The sequence below is a fragment of the Wasmannia auropunctata genome, unplaced genomic scaffold (genome assembly GCF_000956235.1).
Source record: "Wasmannia auropunctata unplaced genomic scaffold, wasmannia.A_1.0 LD336085.1, whole genome shotgun sequence".
NCBI lineage: Eukaryota > Metazoa > Arthropoda > Insecta > Hymenoptera > Formicidae > Wasmannia > Wasmannia auropunctata.
The window spans coordinates 1,010,747-1,020,531 of record NW_012026805.1 but is presented as its reverse complement, the minus strand read 5'-3'; the positions used below and the strand labels follow the sequence as shown (position 1 = coordinate 1,020,531).

Genomic DNA, 9,785 nt, shown 5'->3' with positions numbered 1-9,785 from the left:
GCCTTGCCAGCCCGCTCAGAGATGTGTATTAGTGAGAGCAGTATAACACCAATCGTAGTCCACATTTGCAAAATATTAGTGAGTTTTGAAACCTATAAAAAAGAAAGTGTCGCAACCGATATGTCCATGACTGTACAAGATCAAGTATTAAACATAAATTTTTTTATCCCTGTCAACATAACGTACAATGCAACTTATGATGCGTGTATAAAACAAACAAAAGAAATGCTACAATAAACATTACATAGGTGAAAATAATAAAATATTTGCGACAAGTAAAAATTAATTAGAGAAAATCATCTTTTGCGGATATGCGGGCTGCAGGAGATTGAATTAGTCGAATTAAGGAAAGAATCGCGTCAGCTGCCGGCGGCTGGAGGATAAATATAAGCGCAGTGACAACTCCGAAAGAAAAGCAAGGAAATCCGCGCGAGCGGAGCGAGACTTTTTGGGATATGTATGTACGTACTTCGAAAATACACGAACGCGAATGTGATTGGTAACAGATGCCTGTAAATGGTAACATGATCAACGTTCTCGGAGAATGTGATAGCCGTGCGCGCGCGCGCGCAAAACTTTTATCCGCAAGTTTCCATCCTATTCCATACTTTTTTTTTTTAATCGTTAAAATAATTAGAGTATTTTATTTCGTGCATAATCGTACGCGAAATTAAACAAAGAAACACAATTTTAAGGATCGGATTCCAGGTCCCCAATATATGTATAGTAAAGAAAGCTTATGTCTTTCATCGGCCGATCGTCGATTGCGTCTTTTGAAGACAGTCGAAATTCGATACCGATCAGGAGATATACAGGTTCTCTCGTGTTTAAGCGCGGAAAAACTGATCCAATTGGAGCGCGAACTGGATCGCACCGACGACGGAAGTGAGGTTGCGGGATAGCGATGAGTTATATCCTGCCGGATTGTACTTCGAAAATAAAAATCCGAAGGGAGAATAAATTGTGTCCGAAGTGCCGGGTGTCTGGGTGTTGGGATCGCGGATGTGCGAAGGATCGTCGCGCGACCGGCACAGCACAGCGTGGTGGTGGTGGTGGTGGCGGCGGCGGCGGCGGCGGCGCGACGACGAGAGCGATGCCGGTATCCTCGGCGAGTATCGCGTAATGACTTACGGCGTGCTGCGAAGACTGTAGTCGTTCGCGATGGTCTCGATGCCGCCGGCACGGGCCACGGCTACGTAACAGCTCTCGTTTCCAAAGTCAATCCCGATCACGGACATCGCGGCCATGGCTGTTGGTGTTTCCGCCGAATCGACACTTCCTTCGGTGTGACACGAGACAGAACGTTCGGCGGCTCACGTCGGCCCACTCGTTGGTACTCGTCGGTACTCGTTGCGCGTGTGTGTCCACACCTCCTCCACGGAGAAGTTGGAAGTCGCTGTTCGATTCGACGAGATTCGCAGTTAACGTCACCACGACTCTCTCTCTCTCTCTCTCTCTCTCTTTACCGATCGCAAGCAGATCGCGAGTTCAATGGTGAACAGAGATCCGATAGACACGTTCGCACCACGATACTCCGAAGGAGATATTCTCCACCGGACGCGACACAGCACACAGGTCACACAGAGGCAGTCGGGCACTGCTTTCTGGCCTTCTGCTAAGTTCGCTTCAAAACTGGCCAATCATGGCAGCGCTGTGGCACGCGCCGATTGGCGCGCCACCCGCTCTGGAATATTCTGGAAACTCCGCGAGATTGGTCGATTCAGGTCGATTTCGCACACCGTACGTCGGACTACGTCGGACGGTCGGACGCACTCGGATGCGATGTTTCTTCGAAAATTCTCGAAAAAGTCGAACGCCACGCGCCACGCGCCGGTTTAGTTCGTGCGGTTCGCAGGCGGTTCGTCGTTATATTCACAGCAGGTGGCAGTGGATGGCAGGTAACAAGCAAGAGTCTCAAAAGGATCGGATTCACCGGATATTCGCATGTCGATTTGTCGAGTCGCGTGATCATTTGCTCGCAATCACATACGAGTAATTCGAATTTGAATGCGAGGAGCGAATATAGCTTTCCGTCGCGCAATACGATACGGCAGCCGATGAAAATGATCGAGCGTTGAAAATTTTTACAAATCACGCATATAATATATTCAGACTGCCGCATGCGTTTCTCATAAATTCTATAATGCGATCGTCGGTACCTCTTTCCTTTCTCCCTTATGCTTTTACATTAATCGCATTAAAGAGAATTAGTTACCATAAAAGCGAAAAAAAACACTAATCGCTGGTGAGAAAAATTCTCATCTCATTTTTAAGTATTTTTCATATTTTAAATTTGTAAAGATTTCTGAAAAATACTTTACTTAAACTTCTTCCGATTTTATAAAGTTTCTAATTCGCAAATTATAGAATAAAAAATTTTAAAATACTTTAGAATTTATAATATACATATGTATAAATTAAGAATTCTTGAAAAGACATAATAAACTTTCTCAGTATTTTGTGTGAAAAGTTTTTATATAAAAAATTCGCGAAAACATTTCTAAAAGGTTATAAAAGAATTCTAAAAAACTGAAAAATTATATATAGAATTTTAAAAAATAGTGCTTATGATACATATAAAGAAGAAAACTTTCGATAATTCGAAAGAAATACATTTGATAAATGCTACATTTGATAAATATTGCAAGAACATTGTGGATATATTGAAATTTTAATATTTCATAGACATGTTGTTGACATTAATATAACATTATAATTTAATCATGTATTATATATTATATATATATATATACATATATACACATATATATATATGTATAAATATTCAGAAATATTGTAGATATATTTTTTATGATATATATTCTGTCTAAAACTATAAATTAATAGATTAAATATAATTGTAATAAAATTGTTAACAAAACTTTAGTTAATTGAAATTAAAATTATTTAAATAACTGGAAAACAATATTTATATTATTTATTAATGGTTTTATTTATATTTTATTTATGTACATATAATAAAATGATATAATTTATTTAATTTTTCTGAAAACAAGCAACTTTCTACAATGGTATTCTTTGAATATTGCATTGATGTTTCAAGAATATGTTTGCAATATATTTTTAGATATTTCAGTATAATTGCAGGAATATTAATAAATATCTTTTTGAATATAATGGAAGAATATTATTGCAAGTTTCAAGAACATTTTTTTTAATTTTTCAATCCTGCAAAATAATATTCCTGCAATATTATAACAATTAATATTTTGTGTTCTAAGCATTACTTTTTATCTTTTTCTAGTTCATAAAAATTAATTAGAAAAAGATAAAGAATAAGTTAAATCGGTATTAAAAATAATAATATTATATTAATATTAAAAATACAATTAATACAGATAATGGGCTATATGAGCCATAGATTTGGTTGTTATTTCGCTCCAATGTTTAATGTAAACAAATTTTTAATAATATAAATAATATATATTAATATATTAATTAAATAAAAAAATCGTCTCTGAAATATGAAGGCAATTGACGAACGCCATATATGTTATTTTGTTATAATTTCATCTGCATATGCTTAAAATAATATACATGTATATAGAATTCAGAATTTATTAATTGCAATTATGCAATTATACTTTTAATCTTTGCTACGTGTATTTTGTATTTCAATAAATTAGTATTTTCTTATATAGATTCACGATAAAATATTGATCGCCCGGTTGCGTTGATAGAAATCATAAACGATAAATAAATAATAAATTATAAGAATAAAAGCGTTATTATTGCGTGCTTTGTTTTAGAATTAGTAATATATAGTAATGATCGTCTGTAATAAATAGAAATCGATTTGCGGTACAAGCTATAAGTGTACATACATACAATCCTCATCAGTCACCGTTCACTGGCGTAACGAATCGCGCGGCGTGTGTTGCATTTTGCATCATTTTACCCAGTAAACGGGAAAGGATTAAAATTTTTTAATTTATAGATTGAAAAGGATTTGGTCTTCGTGGAAATAAATGCATTTCTATTTTTTATAATACAACTATAAATATAATATTAATATTATATGATCTTTTTTGGATTTAGATGAATTGAAACAATGCATTTCCTAGTCACAATTTTTAACTGAATAACATTCATGATTCATTTTCACGGAAAAACTTTTTTTTGAATTTAATTAGAAAAAATGCATTTCCTATCTAGAATTTTGAATTAACCAGTATTCACGATTTACTTTTTAAAGCTGATTTTTTTTTTAATATTAAATGGCATAGAAAATGTACTTCATGATTATTCCTATAAATGAATACAAATAAGGCATTATAATAGGCATATTGAAATGGATTTAGATTTTTAGAAGTACGCGTTTGTGAACGTTGCAATAAATCTTTTTCAATCTATTTCAACCCATTCTCATTTAATTACTGGGTAGGTATAAAATTTTATAAACGGTTCTGACGAAACCTGCCGGGTGTGTTACGCACCTATAAGACTGCATTTATTCCGTGTGCGAGGACCAGGGCCATCCGAAGGAAGAATTAAGACACCGGCCTTACTGCTCGTGGTAGCTCGGCTCGGCTCGGCGACAGCTCGTATCTGTATATCATTCAAGCGTGTGTTTTGAGCGATCAACTCCGTGATCGTGAATCCGATGAAAAATTGACAAATCAACATGTCACGATTGTGCATTTCAAAATTGTGTCCCGCGATAAAAAATACTGGAACGCTAGAGACGCTTTCGAGTCGAAAGCACTTTAAAAACGGCGATTGTTTCAATGCTATGTGTTGGGGCTGTCGGAGAGGTTATATTCAGCGGCAAGGCATAGCCTTGTTGCTAGCACCTCGAATCTATACTCAATACAGATTACTGGATAGAATTCTCTTAGATTTTTCTGGAGCCCTTTCAACAATTACGAAAAAAAAGTACGAAGAGCACGGCAACAAGCGTGACAGGAGACATTACAAGCATCTTGGAATGCTTCTGGGCAGTCTTGGGCTTGTAGTGGCTTTTTGTGACACTTCACATCTTAAAGGTACACACTGTGATGAAAAATATATACAGGGGTTTCATTTCATCAAACCAACAGGCTTTGCTAGCGTATTCGGGTGGTCGTTTTAAGCAAAATGAAAGCTCATACAGCGTGACTAAATTTACCTTCGTTTCCAAAATACGAACACTTGTTAGTGTTTTATACAAGAGTTGGATAGTGCTTAGTTAAAAAAAGTTAAAAGTTAAGTTAAAAAGTTAAAAAGTTAAATAATTTTAACTTAACTTAGTTACATTTTAGGCTCTTAACTTTTAACTTAATTTAGTTACATTTTATTGGTAACTATTAACTTTTGATCTAACTTTCTTGAAGTTACATTTTTAGTGCTTCTTGTAAACCCAAAATAAAATACATGTCTAAGTTAGTGTCTTCAAACTCAAATTTGAGAATACACATCAAGGCAGTTGTAATAATATAATAAATATATAGTCTGGCCGTGGGAAGGAATCACTGTTTGCAGATCTTCTGTACATTAAATCACGTTGGAAGAAGTCCTTCGAAATCGGTCCTCTTTCTGCGGCTCAACAAAAATAAGTATAACAAATATATACTTTAGAAACCCTAAAAATTATAAAATGAAAAAATTTAACTTTAATTTTTCAGTTACTTTTTTTTATTAACTTAACTTTTAACTCAATTTTATTATGGACTAACTTGTATCTTAACTAAGTTAAATTTTTAGACTGTTAACTTTAACTTAACTTAGTTAAAAAAAAATTAACTTATCCAACCCTGGGTCTCTATAATGAAAGACCTCAAATTTCTATGTATTAATCATGTAATTTATTGATATGAAATTATCATTAGTATTACGCATTATTATTACAATCACTACATTGACACAATTAAAGAGGAATGTTCTTTTATTCACATTATTATCCAAGTTGTTCACCACAGTATTGTAAAGGTGCTGTGACCCATCGTTCCAGTGATTGCATCCAGTGAATATTAGTAAAGTTGATGACAGAGGCTACCTGCAGTTTCTGTTATCTCCTTATTAATTTTTTCTTGATGGACTTTGTAGGAATAAAAAATCTTAGTATTTCACGTGTTTGATATACTTCTGATACATTGATATTTCAGTTCATATCTTGTGAACAAAGCTAAATTAACTATATATATACCTATATATATGAACTTTTTTGCTTAAAATGACCACCCTAGCAAAGCTTGTTGGTTTCATGATGGATTATATATATATATATAATTAATCATATTATGAAATATGAATAAATATTCTTAATATTCTTTACAGAAAAAAGATTTTTTCGCGCTGTCCAATATGGTAATATTTCAGAATTAAAGAAGGTAATGAAGTAATAGTTTTCTAATGAATGTAATTGAGATTCTGATATTATTACTATAAAGAAAAATAATTCACAATACTATTACTGACATTAAATGTTTTTTTATACATTCATACATTTATACAAAGCAATATACATATATACAGGGTATATCAAAAGCTTGGATACAGTCAAATATCTCGTAAACAATGCAGTTTTGAAAAAAAAATTTTAGACAAAAATTGTAACGTTTAAACAACGCAAATTTTAAATGCATTGAATGATGATATCGAGTTGATCTTAAGTGATGTTGTCAAGATACACCTTGGATAACGCTAATGTCTGGTATTAAAAATTTATTAATCAATAACTTGAAAAATACTTAATAACATTGAGACTTATTATAACTTTTATCTGAAAATGTCTCAGCGTTAGCTTAAAAAAAAAAGAGAGACAAGTTGACTTTGACCTGACCTTATCAATGTCATTCAAGGTCAAATGGATATTATCATTCAATGCATTTTTTTTAATCTCACAACTTTTGTATGAAACTTTTTTCAAAATTGCATTATTTACGAGATATTTGTAAAAGTCTGATACTGTATTAGACTTTTACTTTTAGCGCATCCTGTATATATATATTTGATATAGTATAAAAAAGAAAAGAGAATAAAAAATACTGTATATATGATATTATTCTAGTCTATAGCAGATGGCATTGATGTAAATACTAGACATCCATTAGGTTGGACAGCATTGCAAACTGCTGCTATAAATCAAAGGGAAGAAATTATAAAAATTCTATTGAAAAATGGTGCTGATGTAAATGCAGGAGATAACTTTGTTAATGTATATAGAACTGCTATGGAAAAGGGCTTACATTCTGTGGATGGTATTATTTTTATTTTACATATAAATACTGTTATTAATACTAAATAAGAGAGCTAACAAACAAAGATTACAATTTCTTATAAATGTTAAAGTTCGAGAATATTGAATGTGAATCTTTTAATATTGACGATTAAATGATTGATTTCAATTTGGATATTTTAGTTCTCACAAAGAGAGAAGAGGAATTTTCTGATCGACTGAATAATCGAGCTTCTTTCCAAGGTTTTACAGCATTACATTATGCTGTGTTAGCTGATTCAAAAGCTTGTGTGAAAGCATTATTAGATGGAGGAGCAAATCCAACTATAGAAAATGAAACGGGATATAGAGCAGTTGAATATGCTAAAGAAGGAGAAATCAAAGAGATGCTCATTAAACATGCCATTAAATATGATGAAATGGTAAAACAAAAGGTATGTACTGAAACTATTTTTTTTTGCTCAAAAGTAGTTACATGTATAAAATTATGTAAAAACAAAATAATTTGCATATTATGTATAAATAAAAATTTTCTTATGGATCTTAGGAAGCAGAGGAACGTCGCAGGTTTCCATTAGAACAACGTTTGAAGCAACATATTGTAGGACAGGAAGGACCAATTTCTATCGTTGCTTCCAGTAAGAATTCTATAATCTTATTTTTATTAGAAAATTATTAAAAGATTTTATTAAAAGATACAAATTATTATATTATCTAATTATATTAGCTATCAGAAGGAAAGAGAATGGTTGGATAGATGAGGAGCATCCACTAGTATTTCTCTTTTTGGGTTCGTCGGGCATTGGCAAGACAGAATTAGCCAAGCAATTAGCCGCTTATATTCACAGAAATAAATCGGACAGTTTTATTCGATTGGATATGTCTGAATATCAAGGGAAACATGAAGTTGCAAAATTGATTGGAGCACCACCAGGGTATAACCTTTTAGTATTATTTATTTAATAATTTATTATTTGTTGTATTTCAAATTAAAAATTTTATATAATTTCATATAATAGCAATGAATGTTTAAAAACTTGTTATTTAGATATGTGGGACATGATGATGGTGGACAACTGACAAAACTTTTGAAAAAGTGTCCTGCTGCTGTTGTATTATTTGATGAGGTTGACAAAGCCCACCCTGATGTTTTAACTGTTTTGCTACAGCTTTTTGATGAGGTAGTTATTTACTGTTTAAATTATTTATCTATAGAGATCTTTAATAATGCAATAATATTTACTCTTAAGGGAAGACTAACTGACGGTAAAGGAAAGACAATCGAATGTAAAAATGCTATTTTTATAATGACATCAAATTTAGGAAGCGAGGAAATTGCAGAACACGCAATGCAACTCAGAGCAGAAGCTGAAAATCTATTAAACCACAGATTAGTCAATACTGCTGATGAAGATCAAGAGCCTGAACGTATTGAGATATCTCGTAATTTTAAGGATCAAGTAGTACGTAAAATAAAAGTATATAAGAGATATTTTTAAAAATGTAGAAAATTGTATAATAACATCGTTTTGTAGGTACGCCCAATACTTAAAAATCATTTTCGGAGAGATGAGTTTTTGGGAAGAATAAATGAAATTGTATATTTCTTACCATTTTCTCGGGCAGAATTAATAGAATTAGTCGCCAGAGAATTAAAAGCATGGGCTGCACGTGCAAAGGAAAGACATATGATTGAATTAAAATGGGACAGAGAGGTTCTATCAGTATTAGCGGATGGATACGATGTTCATTATGGTGCTCGTTCCATCAAGTACGAAGTGGAAAGGCGTATTGTTAATCAATTAGCAGCAGCTCACGAACGAGGAGAACTTGGTACCTACTTTTTCTACTTTTCTTGTCTGGTTATTACATATTACATAATATTCTCTAATGAAAATGTTCTTTTTAATAGGTAGAGGATGCTGTGTATTGTTAAAAGCAAAGTGGCATGAAAGTGGAGCAAGCATAACTCTTTCTGTTCAGCAGAAGGGTTCAAAAAAGTTTGTTGATATTGTAGAAACAGATAAATTAACGAAAAATATTAGTTCAAAATTCTTATAACTATAAAATAGTGTTGTATTAATAACTTATACAAAACATGTTGTTATTTGAAAAGAAAGATTATGTGCAAAAATCTGATGATTTGTTATGATACAATGTATAAATGCATAAATAAAAAAGACTTAAATTTAAGTGTTGTGCTGTACAGTAAATACAATGTCACAAAAATTATTTCATTATTATTAATATATTTTTTTATATATCGTTCTGCCATAATTTGTAACAGATAATTTTTTTTTTACTTAAGATCCCAATGTATGCGCATCTTATTGCACGCATATACAGGGTGTCTCAGAATAGGTGTATGACCGCTCATGGGTAGATAGAATGGACTAAATTGAATCGAAAAGTCCTCTACCATTTTGCAAAATTCGCAATATTTAACGAGATATTAATTTTTGAATATCGCCGAATGAGCGAGTATTCGTTCGGCGAGTTCGGCCCGCCGCCAATACTAGCGCGCGACCGTCCATCGAGTGCGGTTGCCTAGCGCGAGACGCGGTGAGTGGGGAAGAGCGGGGAATTGTTTACAGCGAAAATGGCTGTG

At 32.9% G+C, this 9,785-nt stretch overlaps 2 protein-coding genes across 5 annotated transcripts in view; one reads left to right on the top strand and one right to left on the bottom strand.

Moving 5' to 3' along the window:
• LOC105448432 (heat shock 70 kDa protein 4L) overlaps positions 1–1,574 on the bottom strand; it is an 18,790-nt gene extending 17,216 nt beyond the window's left edge. The window contains exon 1 of one of the 2 annotated variants that reach the window (XM_011686963.1): positions 1,132–1,574. In XM_011686963.1, the coding sequence (XP_011685265.1) occupies positions 1,132–1,247 (116 nt within the window). In that variant the 5' untranslated portion in view covers positions 1,248–1,574. The remainder of the gene's footprint in view (positions 1–1,131) is intronic. The other variant, XM_011686964.1, reaches the window with a different exon arrangement.
• Positions 1,244–9,370, top strand: LOC105448433 (caseinolytic peptidase B protein homolog). Of its 3 annotated transcripts, none has more exons than XM_011686966.1 (11): positions 1,244–1,898; positions 4,860–5,006; positions 6,277–6,329; positions 7,010–7,199; positions 7,361–7,611; positions 7,725–7,815; positions 7,905–8,112; positions 8,226–8,358; positions 8,428–8,640; positions 8,713–9,010; positions 9,090–9,370. In XM_011686966.1, exons 1-11 carry the CDS (start codon positions 1,643–1,645, stop codon positions 9,236–9,238), a joined length of 1,989 nt encoding a protein of 662 aa, XP_011685268.1. In that variant the 5' UTR covers positions 1,244–1,642; the 3' UTR covers positions 9,239–9,370. The 3 variants fall into 3 exon arrangements, with proteins under 3 accessions (XP_011685268.1, XP_011685270.1, XP_011685269.1); XM_011686968.1 differs by having other exon boundaries at positions 1,829–1,898; positions 4,494–5,006; XM_011686967.1 differs by lacking the exon at positions 1,244–1,898 and having other exon boundaries at positions 3,807–5,006.
• The last annotated feature ends 415 nt before the right edge of the window (positions 9,371–9,785 follow it).